At 39.4% G+C, this 26,068-nt stretch overlaps 1 protein-coding gene across 8 annotated transcripts in view; it reads left to right on the plus strand.

Moving 5' to 3' along the window:
• The first annotated feature begins 248 nt into the window (after nt 1-248).
• The window catches only part of LOC140734464 (leucine-rich repeat and calponin homology domain-containing protein 2-like), a 225,786-nt gene continuing 199,966 nt past the window's right edge, over nt 249-26,068 (plus strand). For all 8 annotated transcript variants that reach the window (XM_073058441.1, XM_073058445.1, XM_073058442.1 and 5 more), the window contains exon 1: nt 249-454. In XM_073058441.1, coding sequence (XP_072914542.1) covers nt 268-454 — 187 coding nt within the window. In that variant the 5' untranslated portion in view covers nt 249-267. The remainder of the gene's footprint in view (nt 455-26,068) is intronic.

The following is a 26,068-nucleotide window of genomic DNA, read 5'->3' on the forward strand; positions in this document are numbered from 1 at the left end:
AGCAGGTTTAATATCATTGACAAATTTGCACTATTGCCCCTCGATCTGACCTTCGGGCTCCGGCCTGAGCGGTCCCTTGTCAATCAGGGCCGGGGCGTGACGTCAGCACGAGCTCCCGCCTGAGTGCCCACCCATTTGAATCAGATGACCAATGGGCTCGGCTCTGGACCCGCCCCTCGCTGGCCCGCTGGGCGGGGAATGCGTTTGCCTGCCGCGCGTGCGCAGTGGTGGCTGCGCGGGAGGCCGTTCTATACAATTGGGAGAGAAATGGCGGCGGGCTTGGGTGGGCACCAGCCTTGGTACTCGAGGACCGCTGTTCCGTCAACGCAGCTGAACCGCAGCCTGGAAAGGGTGCTGGAGGAGGCTGTTCATTCGGGCATTCTCAATCTAAGCGGGCGGAAGCTTAAGGAGTTCCCTGCCGTCAACTACGATTTGACAGATACGGTGCAGGCAGGTGGGTTCCTCGCACTTCCCCTCCCTCTTCCTCATTCCCTCCCCGGGCCGAGCCGGCCCTTTAATGCAGCCTTGGATAACAAAGGGGCCCTTTTCCCCCCCGGGACAGACAAAACCATGCAACCTCGAACCAGCGTAAGATGCGCAGCGAACGGCGTCAGTGTCAGATGTAACGGTGCGGGTAACGGTGATGCCTGGAGTACGGTACACTTCAGTATTTGAGAAACAATAGCTGCCATCCGTCGGCCTTGGGGGTGAAACCAGCTTCGTTATTACCTTGGGAGCGCGAAATATAGATTATTTTAAACATCACTCGTCATCCGTATTGTAATCAGGAACTAGGAGTAGCATAAATTAACTTGTTTTCTTCCCCTTCCTCTTTCTCCTCCCATTTCTCGCCAATTTGGATAGTACCTTTAGCAGCGTTTTATAGATTGAAAAATTTGCGTATGGTTTGTTTACACAATACGCTTTTTTACACCCGGGATTTTAAGTTGTCCTCTGTCGCTGGCGTTGTGGAACTTTTCAGCAGATGTAGAAAACACTTAATCCTAAATTTCAATGAAGTGGATAATTGAATGAATTGAACTTTAAATCTGCAGCTGCTGAAACTATGATGTAAAACAAAAAAATCTGAGCATTTATGGAGGGAAAGGGTTAATATTTCAGATCATCAACCTGATTTGCCTGATCGAAGTTTTTCCAACACTTGTTTACATTTATTTGGATCACATTACCCTAAACAGTGGTATTGTATCTGCTGTATTTTTGAACACGTTGCTTCTAACATAGGAACTACAGAGAAGTGTCTCTTAGATTCTGCTGGCAACAATTAATAAAAATGAAAGTTAACTTCTGATGATGGAAACAAAAACAGAAGTTCCTAGGCACCTCTGGCAGCATCTGTGGAAAGAGAAACAGTTAATGTTTTGGATTGAGCCTTTCATCAGGAGAATATTATAGATTGAGTTTCTGTTGGAACCTATAAGTTTAAAATTATTGATCTATTTTTAAAAACAATATGGTCTAATTATAAATTGCATTTATTGCTGTTTATTTGCAATTGGTATTCAGTGAAATGGGTATCTTTGACATAAGCTTAAATAGTTGATGTTTGTTGGGAAATGTAAGGTTGCATAAGGACATAAATGTAAACTGGACAATACATGGTTTCCTCAAGCTTGGTCCATTTTTTGGCAAGATAATGACTATTGTGATTTTTGGCATTTTTGAAAGAGTTCCAGAAAAGGAATTCCCCCTTTTCTTTCATCTGAATGCAAATCTTTATCCTGAGGCTATGTCCTTAATTTGAAGCGTTTTTCAGAAGTGTATGTATCTCTTTAGGGTAGTGAAAAGGGGCTCGCTGATGACTGCTGGCTTGAGGGCTGTTTCGTATGAGTCACAATAATTCAAGAAAGGTTATTTTTGTAAAATGAATGGAACCTTGTTCATGATAAGCTATTGTCACATGACCATATTTATATACTGTACAATATCAAACAAAAGCCTTGGGTCCAACACCACCAGATTCAGAAACCATTATTACCTTACGTCTATCAGATTCTTGAATTGGCATGATTAACTTCAGTCACTGTTACTCTGAACTGATTCTGTGGCCTACAGACTCACTGTCAAGGACTCTTTAAACTCATGTTCTCAGTATTTCAATTTATTTACACAGTTTGTCTTTTTTATATTGGTGGTTTGACAATCTTTGGTTAATGTATGGCTTATTCATAAATTGTTATATTTCTTGCCAATACCTACAAGAAAATGAATATCAAGCTAGTATGTGGTAACATATGTACTTTGATAACAAATTTGCTTTAAACTTTGAAGACCAATCATTGGTAAAAGGTGTGAAATTGCAGGGATTTCAGAACAATTCAATACATTTTCATAATAAACATGTCTATTTGTAGGTCCTTACAATATGTGAAATTTAATTAAAATAATTTAAGCATGTATGATTTTTAAGTCAAAATGTAGGACTGTTAGCTACAGTAAAAGTATTCCGTTCCCAATCCTTTGTTCACATAAATGAGTAGTAGAAACCAGAGATATCAGAAACAGGTTTAGTATCACTGCTATATGTCATGAAATTTATTAACTTTACAGTAGCAGTACAACAAAATACATGATAAAAATAGAGGGAAAAAACTGAATTGGCTTAAATATATGTGTGCAGTATGAGGAGTGATAAGTTCGTGGCCTAAGGTAGAAGGAGTCAATTTTAGAAAACCTAGCACATTTAATTTTCAACATAGTCCCCTCCTACATTTACACACTTAGTCCAGTGATTGTGGAGCATACGGATTTGGACCTCCAGAAAGTGTCCACAGCAGGGGTGATTGATAAGTTTAGAAAGTCCATTTAGAAATCAGATGGCAGAGGGGAAGAAGTTGTCCCTTTACTGCTGTGTGCCTTCAAGCTTTTGTTCATCCTTCTCGATAGTAACAGTGTGAAGAGGGCATGCCCTAGGTGGTGGGGATCCTTAATAATGGACATCGCCTTCCTAAGGCACTGCTTCTTGAAGATGTCTTGGATACTGTGGAGGCTAGTACCCATGATGGAGCTGACTAATTTTACAAGTTTCTGCAGCTTACTTTGATCTTGTGCTGTAGGCTCCCCTCCCACTGAAACCGGACGGTGCTGCAGTCAGTCAGAATGCTCTCCACAGTACATTTGTAGAAGTTTTCAAGTTGACAAACCAAATCTTCTCCAGCTCCTAATGTTGCTGTTTTACCTTCTTTGTAGCTACATCAATATGTTGCATCCAGGTTAGGTTCTCAGAGATATTGACAGCCAGGAACTTGAAATTGCTCACTTTCTCCATTCCAGATCCCTTTATGAGAATTGGTTTGTGTTCCCTTGTCTTGCCCTTCCTGAAGTCTGTAATTAGCTCTTTGGTCTTGCTGACGTTGAGTGCAAGGTTGTTGTGCAAGGGTGCACTCAACTAGCTGGCATATCTTGCTCCTGTACACCATTTCATCACCATCTGAAATTATACTAACAATTGTTTTGAATTCGGCAAATTTACAAATGGCATTTGAGCAATGCCTAGCCACACAGTCATGGGTGTAGAGAAATTAGAGCAGTGGGCTAAGCATATATCCCTGTGTCATGCCAGTGTAGATTGCCAGCTAGGTGGGGATACTATTTTCAATCTGCACAGATTGTAGTCTTTCGGTTAGGAAGTCAAGAATCCATTTGCAGAGGAAGGTACAGAAGCCCAAGCGCTATAGCTTTTCGATGGGGACTGTAGGAGGTAGGAGACCCATCAGGTAGGAGATTCAGAAGCCTGAAGGCACACGCTCAGCGATTCAGGAATAGCTTCCCCTCTGCCATCCGATTCCTAAATGGACATTGAAGATTTGGACACTACCTCACTTTTTTAAATATATAGTACTTCTGTTTTTGCACATTTTTTAAACTTATTCAAATCTATTGATTTACTTGTTTATTATTATGTTTTATTTTATTATCATTTTTCTCTCTCTGCTAGATTATGTATTGCATTGAACTGATGCTACTGTCAACAAATTTCTCATCACATGCCGGTGGTAATAAACCTGATTCTGAATGATGGTGTTATATGCTGAGCTATAGGCAATAAACAGCATCCTGTCACCGGTATTTGCATTGTCCAAGGCTGTGTGGAGAGCCATTGAGATCATGTCTGCTGTAGACCTATTGTGGGGATGGCAAATTGCAGTGAGTCCACGTCCTTTCTGAAACAGGTGTTGATTCCAGCCATGACCTACCTCTCAAAGCATTTCATCACCGTAGACGTGAGTGCTATTGGATGATGGTCGTTAAGGCAGCTCACGCTGATCTTGGGCATTATTATAACTGCTGCCCCTTTGAAGCAGGTGGGAGCTTCCAACTGTAGCAGTGAGAGCTTGAAAATGTTTTTAAATATCCCCGCCAATTGGTTGTCATAGGTTTTCAGAACCATACCATGTATTCCATCAGGCCCTGCAGCCTTGCGAGTGTTCACCCTCCTGAAAGACAGCCTGACATAAGCCTCTGAGCCTGAGATCAATTAACTGAGAATTTTTATTTTTTCTTCGTGGCGCCCAAAAGAACAGGGAAAATTGTAAAACATGAAAAACTAAAAATTCAGAAACAAATGTCAGCAGTTCAAAAGTATTCATTCCCTTTTGCTCAGTACTTAGTTGAACCACCTCTCGCAGCTATTACAGTCAGTAGACTTTTTGAATAGGACCATTAGCTTTGCACAAGATGATGGAGCAAGATTTGCCCATTCCTCCTTGGGCAGTACCGTAGTGTGGTGGTAGTATGGTAGCGTACTGCTTTTTACAATGTTTTACAGTACCAGTGACCTGGCTTCAATTCCCACTGTTGCTTTCAGAAGTTTGTATGTTCTCCCCATGACTGCGTGGGTTTCCTCCCACAGTCCAAAGACGTACAGGTTGATAGGTTAATTGGTCATTGTAAATTGTCTCATGGTTAGGCTAGGATTAAGTCAGGGGATTACAGGCTGGCGCTGCTTGAAGGGCCTGATCTGTGCTGCATTTCAATAAAGTTTAAAAAATATATATATTTTTGCTCAGGCTGCGCCAGGTTAATTGGGGAGCGACAGTGCACAGCAATCTTGCTGTCTTGTCAGAGGTATTTGATTGGGTTAAGTTCAGGACTCAGACTGTGCTACTCAAGGACATCAACATCCTTCATTTGAAGCCACTCCATGGCTGCTCTGGCAGTGTGCTTTGGGTCGTTGTCCTATTTAAAGATGAACTTCCTGCTCAGTTTAAGTTTTCTAGCCGAGGATAGCAGGCTTTTATCTAGCATCTCTCTATTTTTCGCAACATTCATCTTCCCATCAGTCCTGACCAGATTTCCGGTCCTTGCTGCTGAAAAGCATCCTCATAACATGCTAACTCCATCACACTTGATGGTAGCAAGTGTTACCTGGCTGATGTGCAGTATTGGATTTACCTCACATGTACCACTAGTGTTAAGGACAAAAAGTTCCACTTTAGTCTCATCCGACCACACAAACTTCTTGCACATCTTTGCAGTAGTGCCCAAGTGATGCTTTGCAAAGTCTTTAATAGGATATGTTTTTTTTTAAACTAGGGGTTCTTCCTTTCCACTCATCCATAAATGCCCTTTTTGTGCAAGGTCTTGTGCAAGGGGCTCATCTCCAGTTGCAGCCGCTGACTTCTGAGATCTGAGTGACTTTTGACATCACACAAGTCTCTCTTACAAATGCCATTCTTCTCCAGCAACTAAGTTTAAAGTTGTAATCAACCAAGTGGTAGGAGTGTTCAAGACATCTTCAATCTCTCATTGCTGCAGTCGGAGGTTCCTTTGCAAGGGTGATGATCATACCAGCTGCCTCAACTACTGTGGTACATTTGCACCCACATCGACTGTGATGATGCAGTAGCTGTGAGGACCAAGAAGGTATGATCAAGAGAGGTGGAGGAGTGCTTTGAGTCCGTGGACTGAACAGTATTCAGGGATTCAGCTTGGAGTCTGAATGAATACGGCACAATAGTCATAATTGGGCATGTCACAAATAACATGCCCAAACCAAAGTCTGTGGATGAACCAAGAGAGTCATAGTCTGCTGAGAGCTAGATCTATGGTACTCAAGACTGGTGATCCAGAAATAATCACCAAGTCCAGGTATGTTAAAGGTGAATAAACAATTCCGATTGAGGTGAGAGGAAGAATTGGATGTACGTCCATTCTGGTTTGCAGGCCATTACTACTTACATTGTGAAACCTAATATCATAAATGTCTGTGATTCTTCATTCTCATATGAACTTAACACCTTTTATGCACACTTTGAAAGGGAGAATAAAACACCTGTGCGAATCCCTGCAGCATCTGGTGACCCTGTTATCTGTCTCGGAAGCTGAAATCAGTAGGGCGCTGAAAACCTGTGCCAACCAACTGTTGTGAGTGTTGAAGGGCATTTTCAAATCTCTCACTGCTGCAGTCTGAAGTTCTCACCTGATTCAAGAGGGTGACAATCATACCAGTGCCCAAGAAGAGCAGGGTAAGCTGCCTCAATGACTGTGACCCAGTGGGAGTCGCATCTATTCCAATTAAATGCTTTGAGAGGTTGGTCATGGCTGGAATAAACTCCTGCCTCAGCAAAGACCTAGACCTGCCGCTGATTGCATCTGCAATAGACCTATTGCAGCAATAGGCCATCTCAATGGCTTTCCAGTCGGCCTTGGATCACGTGGACAATAGAAATACCTGCGTCAGGCTGCTGTTCACTGATTACAACTCAGTGTTAAACACAATCATATCCACAGTTCTAATCAACAAGTTTCAAAACCTGGGCCTCAGTACCTCCCTCTGCAACTGCATTAGGAGACCACAGTTATTGTGGACCAGAAATTACATCTCAGTGTCAGTCAGCACTGGCGCACCTGAAGGATCTGTGCTTAACGCATTGCTCTGCTCTGCTGTACAGCTACCACCTGTATGGCTAGGCACAGCTCAAATGTCATCTGTAAATTTGCTGATATCACAGCTGTTGGCAGAATTTCAGATGGTGTCTAAGTGGTGTACAGGAGCAAGGTAGAAAAGCTGGTTGAGTGGGTCGCAACAACAACCTTGAACTCAACATCATTAAGACTAAGGAATTGATTGTAGATGTCAGGATGGGAAAGTTGAGGGAACACACAGCAGTCCTCATCGAGAGATCAATGAAAAGTAGAAAGGATGAGCACTTTCAAGTTCCGTGGCATCAGCATCTCTGAGGATCTATCCTGGGCCCAACATATTGATGGAACTTTTCAGGAATAGTTTCTTCCCCTCTACCATCACATTTCTGAATGGACAATGAACCTATGTACACTACCTCACTATTTTCTCCCTCTTTTTGCACTACTTATTTAACTTGATTTTTCTTATTGTAATTTTGTAATTTATTTTTTATTATGTATTGCAGTGTACTGCTGCAAAAACAACAAATTTCATGACATACACCAGTGATATTAAACCTACAGTAGTTCTGATTTTGACTTTGAATGAGATTTTCTAAAAATGGTGTTTGCCGTCTATCTGCAGAAACTCATCGTGCTTGCTGAAGTTACATTTATAAAATGTGTCCAAAGCATGCACAATACCCAACATCTAGGTTCAAGTAAACTCAAATTTTTAACTGCTTTAAATGTTTAATGCAAGGTCTATATTGGCTTCTCCCTTACAATCACAGAATCTAGTCTTCAGGCAAGTTGAATTACTCCACAATGACATAAGAAATGCCTGGGGGCACTGGATACGATGGACATTGAGACCAGACAAAACCTAAATTGCAGTGCTGGAGATTGCTGGAGATGGCCTATAGCAATGCTGTTATATTACTATTACAACATGCCTGATAAAATTGAAACTTGGTATGTCCTATTTACAATAAGCGGGGCATTCAGTTATCCATTTAGTATGCTCTTAATACTTGTTAGGGTATTGGAATATGTCACTTAGCAAAATATTTGCTCACTGGGCCCAACTCATTGATGAAATCACAAAGCAGGCACGCCAGTAGCTATACTTCATGAGGAGTTTGAAGAGATTTGGAATGTTACCAAAGACTCTAGCAAATTTCTATAGATTTATGGTGGAGGGCATTCTGCTTGATTGCAGCACTATCTGATATAGAGACTCCAATGCAGAGGGTTGTAGACACAGCCAGCTCCATCATGTGTACAGTTCTCTGCACCAAAGTTTCAAGGGTTTGATGATTATCAAAGTGTACAACTCTGAAATTCTTCTTCTCTGGATAGGCACGAAACCAAGAAAGTTAAGAACGGCAGCACAATCATCAACTTCCAAATGTCCCCTTCCCGCATAATAAAAGAACAAAGATGGAACAGGCACGTCAACCTCAAATCTCTTCTCTCCCTCCTCCCCCCCCACACACATATAAAACGAGAAAGATGAAACACAGAATATATTAAAAAAAACTAGGACTTTTTGGGAAAAAAAGTACACAGTCCAAGTCCATATCCAAAACGCAGAAAACCTGGGTAGCTTTCTCTGGGCACAGTGGCAGCCTCTCCACTCTCTGGCAGCAGAGTGATACCACCAGCAGTCAAAAGGCAGTTTCTCCTCTCCGATAGCAGAGCAATCCCACTGGCGATCAAAAGGCAAACAGCTAGTGCTGGCATTCCACATTTGCTTTGCTGTTTCAATCTCCCTCATTTTTACTGGCAAAACAGAGTCAAATATCAGCTTGCACTGCCATCCCACAGCCTTCTTGCCATGAAGTTTGCACAGGCTGCCTCTACTTCCTGGAATTCTCATGGAGACTGAACCACCCAAATGATCTCCAAGCTGCAAATCACAGGCTCCAACTGTTGCAGAATCACATTCAAGATGAAGGCAACTGTAAAAGATATAAAAGAAGTGAAATATATGGTTTCATGGTCTGTCCAGAAGATGTAGACTGTGGGAGCATTATACGCAGGTGCTATCTTGACAGGAAGGACAAGAAAAAAATCATCAAGGATACCTGCAAAATGCGGTGCCTCAGGAACATGGCATCCCTCTTCTTATTACCATTGGAGAGGAGGTACAGGAACCTAAAGACTGACACTCAACATTTTAGGAATAGCTTCTTCCTCTCTGCCGCCAGAGTTCTGAATGATCCTCATTATTTGTCATTTGCACTCAACACACGCAAAATGCTGGAAGAACTCAGCAAGCCAGGCAGCATCTGTGGAAAAGAGTACAGTCAATGTTTTGGGCTGAGACCCTTCGTCAGAACTGGGGAAAAAAGTTGAGGTGTAGATTTAAAAGGTGGATAGAGGGGAGAGAGAAACAAGGTGATGGGTGAAACCTGAAGGGGGAGGGATAAAGTAAAGAGCTGAGATGTGGATTGGTGAAAAAGATACAGAGCTAGAGAAGGGGGAGTCTGATAGAAGGCAATGGAAGAAAGAAAAGGGGGAAGGAGCACTAGAAGGAGGCAATGAGCGGGCAAGGAGATAAGGTAAGAGATGGAAAGGGGAATGGTGAAGGTGGGCTGGGGACATTAATGGAAGTTCGAGAAATCATTGTTCATCAGATTGGAGGAATATAAGGTGTTGTTCCTCCAACCTAAGCATGGCCTCATCACGGCAGTGGAGGAGGTTATGGACCGACAATTCGGAATGGGAAGTGGTATTGAAATGTGTGGTCACTGACAGATCCTGGTTTTTCTGGTGGACAGAGTGGCGAAGTGATTTCCTAATCTATGTCAGGTCTCACTGATATACAGCGAACACAGTATATGACCCCAGCAGACTCACAGGTGAAGTGTTGCCTCACTTGGAAGGACTGTTTGAGGTCTTGAATGGTAGTGAGGGAGAGAGTGTGTAGGGGCAGGTGTACCACTTGTTCCACTTGCAAGGGTAAGTGCCAGGAGAGAGATCAGTGGGGAGGGACAAATGGACAAGGGAGTCATAAAAAGAGAAATCCCTGTGGAAAGCAGAAAGTGGGGGAAGGGAAAGGTGTGTTTGATGGTGGGATCCCGTTGGAGATGGTGGAAGTTGCAGAGAATTATGTGCTGGCTGCGGAGACACCACTTTTTTTGTAACTTACAGTAACTTTAATGTCTTGCACTGCACTGTTGCCACAAAATAACTAATTTAATGACTAGTGATGTTAAACTTGATTCTGATCTGTGCCTATTTCAGGCTTTGCTAAAGTCATTACAATCGCTGTCCAGACCTGGATCAAACAGCTTAATTTGGTAATAGGCTGCAGTAACTGCCATCAACTGGCCAGTTGCATTAAGGAGATCTATTAAAATTGAACTAATTGGGCATCATGGAAAAAACACCAATGGACAGTCATAACAGAAAGGAAGTTAATCTTTGTTGGAGGTCACTCATCTTGGCCTCAGGAAACCCTGCAGGAGTTCCTCGGGGCAGTTTCCTCTGTCCAGCTAACTTCAATTGTTTAGTCGCTAACTTTTCTTTCATAACAATAGCAGAGGTGGAGGGTGTGATTTTACTGGACGATCAAAAGATTTTCATGTTTCCTAAGCTACTTGTCACACAAGGATATCGCCTTTTGAACTGAGCATGCAGTCATGGTACTTGGCAAACTAGTCATTGGTAATTCCAGCATGTTGATGGTGTTCCATTTTAGTAATGTCAAATGCAGATGATTAGACTCTTGGAAATCTGGCATTCTGCTTTTCGGTCATACCTGAATGATGTCTGGGTTTTACATTATGCATATATTTCGTTTTCTTAGAGCTGTGAAATGGAATTTAATATTATACAAAGCAAACATTGGAAGCATTGTGGAATAATATCAATTTGCCTTGATGGATGTAGCTCCAACAACTCCAGAAGCTTGAATACTATCCAGGATAAAGCAACTTGATTGATAGTTTATATGCTACCTTAAATGTCTGCATTTAAATGTCAGCACAACATTGGTGCAAGTATAAACCACCTTCAGTACATTTTGCCACAAAATCATCTTCTGACCTCAGATCACTGTGACATTTGTGTGGCTGGTCCATTGTTTCTGAGCACTGATGTCCCTAAGATACTGGTGGTGTGCTCGGAGTTAGTGATACCAGTGAATGCCAAGTGTATGATGTGGGAGCTGACTAATGATTGAAATGGGTGCAAAATTTGTATGATTTAGACAGCATTTGATACTGCCAAGCAAAGTATTGTACATTATATGAATATACTTGAGATAAACTTGATAAAGGGTGTACGATAGAATAGTTGTTGAATTAATGATGGGGAGACCTGATCTAATGATATAGAGTGATGATTAAATCCCACTGGTGGCTACTGAAAATTCTTAAAATAAAAATACAGAATCATGAAGTTGCAGTCATTGGTTAAATCCATCTGGGTATTAGCATTCTTTGGGGAGAGAAGTTTTCCATGTTTAACCCTGTCTTTCAAATGTCTCAAAACTCAACAATTTGATTCTTAGTTAACCTTTTAAAATGGACTGGTAAGTTCACTCTGTACCATCACTTTCTTGAAGGTAATAAACACTTCATGAATCAATTAAATAAAGTTGGAGGTAATAGAAATTAATTCAATCTATATCCTTTGGAAGAATGACAAGAAATCTTATTGAAACATGAGATCCTAAATGGATATAAGAAGCTGTTGTACCTAGTGAGAATGTAATCAGTGAGATTATTCATAAGGTAAAAATAAAACTGAGGTGTGGAATAACTTTTTACTCATTGTGGTGAATCTTTGGAATTCTTTATCTTGGAGGGTTATGAGGGTTAAATTATTTGTGTTATTAGTAAGAAGTTAATATATTTTTTGAAAGATTAGAAATTAAGGGCTTTGGGGAACTGGCACAGAAAAGATGATGAGACCCGGAGCTACTCAGCCATGATATTGAATTTTGGGACAGGGTAAGTGGCTGTGTTGCCTAATACTGATCCTGTATTTTATATTCTCAAGAACTGGTTTTTGGTTATTTGGGTAAAACCTACAGGTTAGTGGAGTCAATAGTTTCCACATCCTGTTGTGATGTACCAGCAATTTGAAGTTGTAGTTATGCCCGTTTACAACACTGAATCAATATGCCTGAGGTTACACTGAAATAGTCAGCCTAAATTTTAAAAAAATATTACTTTGAATTCTGATCACTGAAATACGTGCTTACAAGCTCTGGAGGCCGTGCAGAGTATAGATATTGGTTGACTTCCCGTGTTCCATGGTTGTGGTTATCGGCATTTCACATAAAGATGGTTGATGAAAGTTGTTATAGAAGGGATGAAGGCAGTGGAAGTGATGTTTTAAAAACAAAATCGTCATTTGTTTTATCTTCATAGTTACTGCTTGGCCTTGACATTTCCAGCATTGCTTCAGCTGGACTGATTAGGACATTCTGAGGAGGCAGGTTAGGTTTGGTTGTGTTTAGTTGTCACTGTGATTGGGTTATTTTGCTTTCCCAGGTGATATTACACATTACAAATGCAATTTTTATGATTGCATTGCGAGAACTTGGTTCAAGTTGTCTGTGTCAAATTTCCTTTGGGATCTTTGTGTTGAATGTGTCTTCTGTTGGGTATGTAATGGAACATCAAGAAAAGTAAGATATTTTTATTTAAAAGCAAGGGGAGGGTGCAAAACATGTTAATTGTAGTGTAGTTGAAAAGAAAATTGTATTTGAGATTTTTGAAGTATTGGAGGAAATAGGTGTAGATTGTAGAATGATGTATGTTAGAGCTTTTAAAAGCTTTTTGATAGTATACTATTTATTTGGCATTAAGATTAGGTTTTGTTGAAAGATACTATGAATAAAAATTAAAGCACAAAGAATTGATTCAGGATACTTTTGCCCATGAGTTTTAATTTTTGGGCTGCTGCTCATTTCAGTGCGCATGTATGTAAAGAGGTATGGTGTGAATTAAAATTAAATTTAAATGCAGCAATATGCTTCACAAGAACATAAATGGAAGCCTCCTGTGAAGTGTAACATGAGCAAATAGGAGGAATAGCATGAAGAGTTTGTGGAAACTGAGATTTGAAGGTATCAGGACAAGTCAAAAAGCAAGGAAGTTGTGCTTAATCTCTTCAGTCATGGGTAGGATCCAATTAGATTACTTTGGCTAATTCTGAAGAGCACCTTTTAGAAAAAAAGCCAGACCTTGGAGAACATTGTGAAGGCCTAGCATGATATGGTGGATAACTGATTTTGATTAAGGGGGAAAAACTAAGTCTAAAAGGATGAACTAAATCTTGTTAAGGAATCTACAATACTTTAATTCTGATGGAACAAAGGAGAGGAAATGTTTTCAGTGGCCAAGGTTATTTTTCAAAGGAAAAATAGAACAGAAAGATAAGAGGCACCCAGCTTGATATTCTAGTCTCAGATGTATTACCTGAAAGGGAAATGGTAGCAAATTTACAATAATTTTGAAAAAGTTTTTGGACAAGTAATTGAAGGACAATCAGTGGATTATGGGGGAAAATTCAAGATAAACTAAATTGTGAAGAGAAAGCAAATTCATAATGAGAAGAACGTCCTGTGTTTTGTTTTATACATGTTAGCTTTGCCTGCGTCTTTGCCTTTTGTACAACTGGGAATGACTAGACTAAGTTGTTTTCTACTATTTAGCTAGTCGTGGCCAAAGAGGTATTTTCTATGTTCTGGTTCCTGCATTGGTATTATTGCCTTTATGCTTATGTTCTGCACTGTCTTCTGGTTCTCGTTTCATTAAGGGTAATGTCATTTTCATGTGTGTGCCACATATACTCAGTTCTTAGCTTGTCAGCCTCTCTCTTGATCCCTACTGTACTTTTTAAATTGTCAGACATTTTGTTAATGCAGAGTATTGGCAGAACAGATACTTACTCTTGCTAAATATTGGGATGGAGTGGACTTGAGGCCTGGAGAAGATTACCAATGTTCATATTGAATGGCAGGCTTAAGAGGCCAGGTGGCCTGCTTATATTTTCTTTTGTTCTTGTGACAAATACTATTGTTTTCAGTCCTTGTCACAGTTTGTTCTCTGGCCTATGATTTTATTTCTTTTCTTGGCTCATGTTCAATCATCAAATGAATTATGGATAACATGTCCATGCCAAGTTCAAGATAACCTTTTTATCATTGCTGCAACTTCAAAATTATGTTCTCTTCTCAATCTGTGTGCATCTAATTTTTCTGCTTCACATTCTAGATAATCTAGATGCTCATTGCTCTCAAAGGAGACCAGCTGGAAATTTAGTTGAGCCACCTTGTATTAAAAACTGAAATCAAGCTGTGCAGTTATCTTATGACTTTAATTGGTTACATGCAACAAAAGCAATCTGTTGTAAATGTTGGTTGATGTGGCAATCTTTGAAGAAAATACATAAGAGGTCTTTTAGAAAGTCATTGCCCTATCTGCCTTGGTCTTGACCCAATGTACCAATGTTTTGAGTTAAGTGGAACTAGTTAATTATTTTTGCTAGGAATGTGTGTTATAGCCTTTAAGTGGTTGGACCACAGAAGATAAAATATCAGATTTTGTATGCAATGTAGTCATGGGAAGGATGATAGAAGATAATGTGTGCAGGATAGTTTTTTGCAGAAATACATAGAGGTACGGACTAAAGAAGGGGCAGTATTGGATCTCCTTTTAGGGAATGAGATAGGTCAGGTGATGGACGTATGTGTTGGGGAGCACTTTGGGTCCAGTGATCACAATGCCATTAGTTTCAATATAATTATGAAGAAGGATAGGACTGGACCCAGGGTTGAGATTTTTGATCGGAGAAAGACTAACTTTGAGGAGATGCGAAAGGATTTAGAAGGAGCGGATTGGGAAATTTGTTTTATGGGAAGGATGTAATAGAGGAATGGAGGTCATTTAAAGGTGAAATTTTGAGGGTACAGAATCTTTGTTCCTGTTAGGTTGAAATGAAAGGTTAAAAGTTTGAGAGAGCCATGGTTTTCAAGGGATATTGGAAACTTGGTTCTGAAAAAGAGAGATATCTACAATAAATATAGGCAGCATGGAGTAAATGAGGTGCTCGAGGAATATAACGAATGTAGAAAGAATATTAAGAAAGAAATTAGAAAAGCTAAAAGAAGATACGAGGTTGCTTTGGCAAGTAAGGTGAAAATAAATCCAAAGGGTTTCTACAGTAATATTAATAGCAAAAGGATAGTGAGGGATAAAATTGGTCCCTTTGAGAATCAGAGTGGACAGTAATATGTGGAGCCAAAAGAGATGGGAGAGATTTTGAACATTTTCTTTTCTTCGGTATTCACTAAGGAGAAGGATATTGAATTGTGTAAGGTAAGGGAAACAAGTAGGGAAGTTATGGAAACTATGATGATTAAAGAGGAGGAAGTACTGGTACTTTTAAGGAATATAAAAGTGGATAAATCTCTGGGTCCTGACAGGATATTCCCTAGGACCTTGAGGGAAGTTAGTGCAGAAATAGCAGGGGCTCTGACAGAAATATTTCAAATGTCATTAGAAACAGGGATGGTGCCAGAGGATTAGTGTATTGCTCATGTTGTTCCATTGTTTAAAAAGGGTTTTAAGAGTAAACCTAGCAATTATAGGCCTGTAAGTTTGACGTTAGTGGTGGGTAAATTAATGGAAAGTATTCTTAGAGATGGTATATATAATTATCTTGATAGACAGGGTCTGGTTAGGAACAGTCAACATGGATTTGTGTGTGGAAGGTCATGTTTGACAAATCTTACTGAATTTTTTGAAGAGGTTACTAGGAAAGTTGACGAGGGTAAAGCAGTAGATGTCTATATGGACTTCAGTAAGGCTTCTGCACAGAAGGTTAGTTAGGAAGGTTCAATCGTTAGGTATTAATATTGAAGTAGTAAAATGGATTCAACAGTGGCTGGATGGGACATGTCAGAGAGTAGTGGTGGATAACTGTTTGTCAGGTTGGAGGCCGGTGACTAATGGTGTTCCTCAGGGATCTGTACTGGGTCCAATGTTGTTTGTTATATACATTAATGATCTGGATGATGCGGTGGTAAATTGGATTAGTAAGTATGCAGATGATACTAAGATAGGTGGCATTGTGGATAATGAAGTAGGTTTTCAAAGCATGCAGAGAGATTTAGGCCAGTTAGAAGAGTGGGCTCAAAGATGACAGATGGAGTTTAATGCTGAATTGTGTGAGGTGCTACATTTTGGTAGTAATAATCAAAATAGGACATACATGGTAAATGGTAGGGCATTGAAGAATGCAGTAGAACAGAGTGATCTAGGAATAATGGTACACAGTTCCCTGAAGGTGGAATCTCATGTGGATAGGGTGGTGAAGAAAGCTTTTGGTATGCTGGCCTTTATAAATCAGAGCATTGAGTATAGGAGTTAGGATGTAATGTTAAAATTGTACAAGGCATTGGTAAGGCCAAATTTGGAGTATTGTGTACAGTTCTGGTCACCGAAATATAGGAAAGATGTCAACAAAATAGAGACAGTACAGAGAAGATATACTAGAATGTTACCTGGCTTTCAGCGCCTCAAGTTACAGAGAAAGGTTGAACAAGTTAGGTCTTTATTCTTTGGAGCGTAGAAGGTTGAGGGGGGACTTGATAGAGGTATTTAAAATTATGAGGGGGATAGATAGTTGATGTGGGTAGGCTTTTTCCATTGAGAGTAGGGGAGATTCAAACAAGAGGACATGAGTTGAGAGTTGGGGGCAAAAGTTTAGGGGTAACACGAGGGGGAATTTCTTTACTCAGAATGGTAGCTATGTGGAACGAGCTTCCAGTAGAAGTGGTAGAAGCAGGTTCGGTATTGTCATTTAAAGTAAAATTAGATAGGTATATGGACAGGAAACGAATGGAGGATTATAGGCTGAGTGCAGGTCGGTGGGACTAGGTGAGAGTAAGTGTTCGGCACGGACTAGAAGGGCCGAGATGGCCTGTTTCTGTGCTGTAATTGTTGTAGTTATATATGTTATATTGATAGTGAACCAGTATATATATCCCAGAGGTAATGGGTCCTTTGGGATTTATGAAAGGTGGAATGAGAAAGACATGTTAGATAGTGACAGTACCTTGGACACCAGAAGATGATCTTATGAATGGACATACTAATAGGATGGAAGGTGATCTGAGCTGGAGGATAAAGCAGTAATGGAAGCCCTAGTTTTTTCTTACTATGAGTTTTGTGCCTGGTCTCCCATCTTGATCAAATACCTTTTTCGCAAATCAATCAGAGGTTGTGCAAGCACAGTGAAATTCTCCATCACTTTCCCTATGAGCTGGCCTCATAGATATGAGAAGTAGTCCATGTTTTTGAGTGTCTTGCTGTGAACCTTTATTGTGAGTAGACATTATGCTGCAGTGAAAGACGTTTAATGGAGGTTTTGTCTTATTGATAGTAAGTGGAAGAGTTCAGTAGAAGTGTCAATGATGGCTTAGAGGTTTGCCTTCAAGGAGTGTAGTTGCAAGCTTGAATACTGATGTTTGGATAGCTTGGTCTGGAAGTGGAATTACCAAAAGCTAAGTTGAGTTAGCTTTGAAACCTAGCTGTACTCAGCTTTGTGCTTTTGACATTTTCACTGCCTACAATTGGCATTGGAAATATCTCACCCAAGCGGTTCCTCCAAAATCTAAAATTTACTGGAAATGTAAGTGAATTAATGTCAGTGCCTGCTCCAGGGACAACATTCCCAGTAATGATGCTCCAGTTACACTGAGTGAGCTATGTTGGTTAGGACACATAATTTGCATACTGGACACCTGATACCCAACCAGACATTCTATTCTGAGCTCTGTCATGGGAGGAGATTAGCGAGTGGGTAGATGAAATGATTCAAAAATATATTCAGAACCTCCTTGAAGAATTACCTAGGTATGTACAGTTCACAAAAAGAACAAATTCATTTCGGATAAGTTTCCAGTTGCTCAACAAGAATTCATCATCAAATCGTTGAAAATATCATTACAGACCTGTCAAGGGCATTTGCTTTCAAATAAAATGCTTACCAATGTACCCTTGATGTCCAAGGCCATTGTTGTTGCTGAATTCCCCATCAACATCATGGGGATCATTATTTGGCAACAATTCAATTGGTAAATGCTGTGTACAAGAGCAGGTCAAAGGTTTTGCTAAGTGACTGATGCCATGTTGTTCATGTCCATGGGCATAATTTATGAGCATTAGGGAATTCTGTCAACTTGCCCAGGTGAGTACAGCTTCAGCAACATTCAGGAGGCTGTAAATCATTCATTCATTCATTCATTAGAAAATAATAGAAAAATACAACATAAAAATTGGCCCTTTCAGCTCACCTTGTTTGTGCTAATCATGATGCCTTTCTACACTAATCGTGTATTCCTGTATTAGACCTATATTCTTGTACACCTGTCCTAACCCAAATATACCTCCAATTACATTTTAAATGTCATTGTGTCTACAGAAGGACTCTTAAGTTTAAGAAAGTGTCTTTCTGCTATTTCTGAGGAATATCATTAAATGCTGGTTGTGCTACCAATTTCCCAGTTCCAAAAAAGTAATTCAATTTATTGTTCCATTTTAACATCACACAAAATGTTGGAAGAATTCAACAGGCCAGGCAGCATCAATAGAAAAGAGTACAGTCAACATTTCGGGCCAAGACCCTTCAGCAGGACTGGAGGAAAAAAGATCAGGAGTCAGAGTTAAAAGGTGGGAGGTGGAGGGGAGGGAGATGGGAGGTGGAGAGGAGGGAGAAACACAAGATGATAGGTGAAACTGGGAGGGGTGAAGTAAAATGCTGGGAAATTGACTGGTGAAAGAGGTATATGGCTGGAGAAGGGAGAGTCTGATAGGAGAGGACAGAAGGTCATGGAAGAAAGAAAATGGGAAGGAACACCAGAGAGATGTGATGGGCAAGCAAGGAGATAAAGTGCGTGAGGAGAAAAAGGGTGGGGGGCCATTTCTGGAAGTTTGAGAAATCGATGTTCATGCCATTAGATTGGAGGCTGTGCAGATGGAATATAAGGTGTTGTTCATCCAACCGAAATGGGGCCTCATCACAACAGTGGAGGAGGCCATAGATAGATATATCGGAATGGGAAGTGGAATTAAAATGTTTGGCCACTGGAAGATGCAGCCTTTTCTGTCCGACAGAGTGTAGGTGCTTGGTGAAGCGATCTCCCGATATATGTTGGGTCTCACTGATATAAATGCTCCATTTTATTTTGTTTTGTTTCTTAAATTTTATCATGTCTCTGTCATGTATTAGCAAATTTAGGTTAGCCTGGATATCTGAGTATGGCATAATAGGGGTGCAAATATGTGCAAAACTTAAGTAATCACTAGAATGGAAGTCATCACTAGCCATAAATGTACCTGTAAGAGGAATTGGATAAATATTGGCCGTGGAATTTTGCAAAGCTGTGAGATGTGGTAGAAGAAAACAATGAAATAGTAAACTCAATGGGTGAGACCCAAGGGTGTTTCGTAAAATTACTTGCCTCCATTATATTGTGAGAGGATTGAACAGAGGTCATTGGAATGCCACTTGTGCAAGCAAGCTTTGCTTATAACATCATGCATCAATAAAATATAGTTTTTTTCTCACAGTTCCCCAAGTACCTCAGTGGCTACCCAAAGGAGGCAGCAGTAGTGGAAGTCTGGTCCATCTGGAAGCAGCAATATCAGTGGGGTACAAGTGGAATCAGCAGTTGTCAGCTTTTGCAAACTATTGAAAATTAATACTGGAATTTATGTACGGATAGGTGTGTCAAGGCGCAGTCATTGAATATATTCAAATTTGAGATGAAGATGTTTTGACATTAGAAGAATCAATGGATACAGGGTTGGTGCAGTGAAGCAGCACAAAAGTAAAGATAACATGCCATTTTAATGGTGAATCAGTAGGGTAAAGCTGATTGGCTTTTATTCTCATGCTCTGATGCTATTGCTAGTTTTTTTAAACCTTCCCTATGCACTTGCTGTGAACCACACGTGTAACACGAATCTCGTATCAATTTGATAAAGTGCAAGTCTGAAGTTCCTTGTGCACCTAGATCCCATACCTGCATTCCCTGAATAGTATTGCTTTTAGTAGGCAGAATAGATAGATAATTAAAAGACTTCCTATCTATCTGTGGGTGAAGAAATTTACGTTAATCATAGTTTTGAATGGCCAACTCCTTACCTAGACATGACATTAAAAAAAAAATTAATTGCATATGTACATAGTCAAGTCCTGAAAGAATCAGAATCAGGTTTATTATCACCGGCATGTGACGTGGAATTTGTTAACTTAGCAGCAGCAGTTCAGTGCAATACATAATATAGAACAGAATTTAAAAAAATAAAATAAAAATAATAATAATTAAGTAAGTAACTCAATTACAGTGTATGTATGTTGAATAGATTAAAAAATGTGCAAAATACAGAAATACTGTATATTAATAAAAGTGAGGTAGTGTCCAATGGTTCAATGTCCATTCAGGGATCAGATGGTAGAGGGGAAGAAGCTGTTCCTGAATCGCTGAGTGTGTGCCTTTAGGCTTCTGTAACTCCTACCTGATGGTAATAGTGAGAAAAAGGCATGCCCTGGGTGCTGGATGTCCTTAATAAAGGACGCTGCCTTTCTGAGACACCACTCCCTAAAGATGTCCTGGGTATTTTGTAGGTTAGTACCCGAGATAGAGCTGACTCGATTTACAACCCTCTGCAGCTTCTTTCAGTCTTGCGCAGTAGTCCCTCTCCCCATACTAGATAGTGATGCAGCCTGTCAGAATGCTCTCCATAGTACATCTGTAGAAGTTTTTGAGTGTACTTGTTGATGTGCCAAATCTCTTCATACTAATGAAGTATAGCTGCTGTCTTGCCTTCTTTATAAATATATCGATATATTGGGACCAGGTTAGATACTCAGAGATCTTGACACCCAGGAACTTGAAACTACTCACTCTCTCCACTTCTGATTCCCATGAGGATTGGTATGTGTTCTTTCGTCTTACCCTTCTAGAGGTCCACTATCAGCTCTTTCATCTTACTGACGTTGAGTGCCAGCTTGTTGCTGCGGCACCATTCCACTAGTTGGCATATCTCACTCATGTACGCCCTATTGTCACCACCTGAGATTCTACCAACAATGGTTGTATCGTCAGCAAATTTATAGATGGTATTTGAGCTATGCCTAGCCACACAGTTGTGTATATAGAGAGTAGAGCAGTGGGCTAAGCACGCATCCATGGCGTGTGCCAGTGTTGATCGTCAGTGAGGAGAATATATACATTTCAAAACTCTCTGTTCTTTCAAAAAATGTACAAAACCAAGTCTGTTTAATCCCTCCTCATACATCTTGCTCATTGTTCACAAGAGACCATTTAGATGAATATTTGCTGCACACTCTCTGTCATACATATAATTGGTTCTTGGGGAGGCAGATTTGACATGCGCATAATATTCCTGATAAGATCTCACCAGGGTCTGATAAAATTTGAGCTGCATGCCTCTATGATTTTAATCTCAAATTATTGTGTCTAACGACCAGTGTATCATTGGTCTTTCTTTTATTATTCAATCCACTGAGAAAGGTTGTGCAATCATTGTGTGGGTGACTTTAATTGGATAAATAAATTTGGTAAGAATACTCTGTAATTAAGCATTATTATCTTAATTTGGCACAATATCATACATTGAGGGTCCTGTTCCTGTGCTATGTGGTTCTATATTCTTAAAAGCATGTTCATTGTTTATTTTGGGTAGCTTTGTGGAATACTCTGTTCAACCAATTGGGAACAGGTTATTTTAACCTGGTAGTGCATAATAGTACAAAAGTTGATTGCTATGTGGAGGACTATTTGAGAGGAGTGATCACAAAATGATTACACATTCAGCTTGCGTGTAAGATGCTACATTTTGGATTTTAATCCAAGGTTCTTTCAGAAGTCAGGAAAGGGAGCACAAAACTTGTTGCTTCATAATAATTTTATTAAGCATTGATAGAATAAAGGATAGTTGAAACAACAGAGAAAGGAAAGCTAAGATACTAAGGTGGTGCTCCCTTGTCAGCTATTTTTATGCTACTGAGATGAGGTAAATTTCATTCAGACTTATCTATGAGGTTTAACCATTGAGACAGCTCTTATAATGCAGAGCAAATAAGTTTCCAGAGCTTTCCAATATAGTCGGCCCTCCTTATCTGCAGGGGATTGGTTCTGAGACCCCCCCCACGGATACCAAAAAACACGGATGCTCAAGTCCCTTATTTAACTTGTCTCAGTGCGGTGGACATTAGGACCCGGCGCTGCAGCTCTGAATCCGCAGTGTTTCAGAAACTAATCACGATCAAGATTGAAAATAAGGTGGAAGTAATCAAGCGATCGGAAAGAGGTGAAACACCATCGTCATTGGAAGAGCGTTAGGCTACAGTCGGTCAACGATCAGAATAATTTTAATAGAGCATGTGAAAGGCCCTGCCCCAATGAAAGCTACAATTATTACTAAGCAATGCAGTGGTTTAATTATTGAAATAAGTATGTTTCTTAAGTGTTTTATATGCATAGAAAGGTAAAATATGTACTATATACTAAGAAAAATGTTTGACTAACTGATGCTAAATAATACTGAATGTACCTGTTCCGGCTTCAAATCCGACTTAAAGACGGACTCAGGAACGGAACTCATTCATAACCTGGGGACCGCCTGTACTTTTAAGTCATTTCTAGATTACTTATAATACTTAATACAATGTAAATACTATGTAAATAGTTGTTATACTGTATTGTTTAGGGAATAATGATAAGAAAAAATAGTCTGTACATTCTCAAACAACGAGTGCTGGAAGAGCACTTTCGGGTTTTCCCGATCTGTGGTTGGTTGAATCCATGGATAAGGAGGGCTGACTGTCCTGTATAAACACTAAGTGGACACATTGCACTATTGTCTATACCTACTGTGGCTATTAGGAATTGGAGTTAGTAGTTACTACACTTATACACTTTTATAGTACTACACTATATATAAAAACTACTAAAAGTTCAAGCAGTTAATTAATTGTTCAACTGCAAAGAAAATAATAAAGTCTAATCAAAGATTTAGACAGTCAAATCCAACAAGCTCTCTCCCTTTTAATTCTAAATTACACATTTAGAATCATAATATCTGAAAATTCAAAGGCAGAAACACTTGTATTTACATTAAGTATAAAATTTAAAAAAAACAAGTTATAAATAGCAAAGTTTATATTCTTCAGTATATTCATGGGATTATGTCAAGGTTAAGCAGATCAGTAGGCACACTTACATGAGTTTGAATCATTCTATTAATGACAGTCTTTAAACAAGGACAAAATGTAAATTATGATAAAGCATATTAGTATGAATAATTGTCATTGTAAGTAGGGCGAATTGGCAGAAATATAACAACTAATACTAGAATAAACTTCATAATGCCCAGTATTTGTCAAATTGCTTGAAGTCTTCTGGTTGGTTAGTGATTTGCTCACTGTAGTCCAGCAGTATAGGCACTGGGCCAGGAGGTTATGAGCACATTAACCACACTGCTTGTTCTTGTCAGGTACCACTTCAGCTTGCTTGCAATGGTTGGTGTGTATCCACTTACTGCCTTTTACTATCACCACCAAGTTGGTAATTAGCAGTTCCTGGTGGTTCCTTGTGCCGTTAACAGAAGAATGACACTTCGTGATTCCTGGCAGGTGGATCCTAATTAAGAATTGTTCAATGTAGGGGTTGTTTCCCAGAGTGGAGCATCAACAGTAATGTCACTGGAAGTGTCACGAGCAGGGATGCCTACTTGAAGTCACGGCTGTGCTTTATCATTTTTTGTGTTTTTTTTAATGTCTGAAAAATTCACGTCAATTTGATTACAATGTTTTTTTTTTGCTTGTTCAGTTAATTCAAAGATTTCCCCTTGGGATTTTTACTGTTGCAGTTTTTGTAGTTTATTGCAAGTTTTGTGTTTCTTCTGATTAGTGAAAGTCTTAACTCACCTGGTTAACTCTTATTTGCTTGCAAATTCAATCAAACCAACTAGGTGAGCTTATCTCTGAATCAGCAGCAGCTGTCTTCTGGACCTTAATAAACATAACATTGTATATTTTGTTGGGTTATTCACATAAATTTTATCAAACTGAAATGCTTTATTCAGGTGAGAGCTCTTAGTGGGTTTTACAACTTTGGCTATTGTTTTGATTCAGTCTTCACTCAAATGTACTTTGTATTACAATATTGAAGTATTAATAGATTGCAAACCAAATTTTAGGTTTTCTTACTCCACTGCTGCATGTAGTGTGCTACTGCTTATACATTTTTTATCTGTGTTTTGCTAGTTTGCATGTATTTAAGTTTTTGCATGCACTCTACTGGCTTGCATTCATTTATTTTTTTAAATATATGCTCTGCTGCTTGTGTGACTTAATTTTGACACTACCAGCTTCTGTATTTAATCTGTGTTCTACTGGCTATTTATATTTAGATCTGTTTTTAAAATAGCAACATAGCAGTTCTTCACTCCTAACTCCCATCCGATGATATTTAAGCCATATCTTTTTTTACCTTCAATATGGAACATAATTTGGAAACTCATGCCCTTTTTGCACACTAAAATTTCCACTTTGTCTTTGATTGTTTCAAGTCCTATATGTTCATGATCATACTCGCCAACTACGCCAATTGTGGAATTCTGTGATGTTTTAATCCGAGGTTCTTTAAGAAGTCAGGAAAGAGGCACAAAACCTCTGCTTCGCAATCATTTTATTAAGTCTTGATAGAACCTTTTCTCCTATCAAAAGTGAAACAGTGATCAAAGGTTTGCTAAGAGAAGGGAAAGCTAAGACCCAAGATGAGAGTTGACCAGTGTGATAGCTTTTATTTACATAATGCAGAACAAAGAAGCTTCTGGAAGTTTCCAATATAACTAATGGGGGATACTTCAAACAGCTGCATATACCTACTGTGGCCACTAGAAAGCATAGTAAGCAGTTACTTGTATATAAAAACTATATAAAATACAAGCAGATGATTGTTAAACTGCAAAGAAAATAACAATTAACAGTGTTATCTAAGAATTAAGCAGTTAGATCCAACATAGCTCAACAATTACTGAATTTAATTTAAAAACAGTTACTGCAAAGGCTGTTATCTGGCATGTACTAGATTTAACAGAGTTTGATTAATAAGACGTGCTAGGTAATTAAGAGTTTAATATATTTCATAGAGGTTAACTTGGACTTCATGTCTTGGAAGTGCAGCAAGATATGAAATATATCCAAAGGTTCAACACATTGAGCCATTTGCCAACACCTAGAGGCTCTAACAAATACATTGGGCAAATCAGCTGTTGAATTATTTTGCATAAATGTAGCATGCAAGTTGTGCATCTGCATAACTTCCTGCATTGAATAACAAACATGCTGTAGCAAATTTTGATCATTGTATCAGATTGTGAAGTAGCACTTGTCCAAAATATTTTGTTCTCCAAGAAAATATTCAGTGTCTGTTACAGTCTTTCTCAGAATTAGCATCACAAAGTATTTAAATATCAATGTCTTTATCCATTGCAATCTAATTTCTGTAGCCTTTTCACTTGGATGTCACACTAGGTTTGTGAAGGAAACATTCTGTAGGTTTCAATAGGTACATTTAATGTCAGAAAAATGTATACAATATACATTGTATATTGAAATTCTTTTTCTTTAGAAACATCCACGAAAACAGAGGAGTGCCCCAAAGAATGAATGTCAGTTAAATGTTCGAACCCCAAAGCTCCCCCCACCCATGCATAAGCAGCAGCGAAGCAACAACCCCCCCGCCCCACCGGCAAAAAAGGCATCAACACCCGTCCACTGAACACTCAAGCATGCAGCAAAGCATCAATAAAGACAGACTTGCAGTACCCCAAAGATAACTCGTTCACCTGGTAATTTGACATACCATAGGCTCTCTCCCTAATAAGGGAAAAAGAGGTGTCTCCATTTTGCATATCACTAGTTTTAGAGTTTTGATGTTGAACAATAAAGTTTTCAAATTATTCCTCATTAGAAGATCCTTCAATGATTATCACAAGTGCCACAATTTTCTCTAGGCTTCTTAAAATTTCACATCTATCTGCAGTCTCTGTATAAGCCACACTAGCCTCTTAATGATGTAAACGGATGTGTAAACCTTCAGCAGTACCATTCTAATTTATCAGCTTCCGTGGAATTT

The sequence above is a fragment of the Hemitrygon akajei genome, chromosome 10 (assembly GCF_048418815.1).
Source record: "Hemitrygon akajei chromosome 10, sHemAka1.3, whole genome shotgun sequence".
NCBI classification, from domain to species: domain Eukaryota; kingdom Metazoa; phylum Chordata; class Chondrichthyes; order Myliobatiformes; family Dasyatidae; genus Hemitrygon; species Hemitrygon akajei.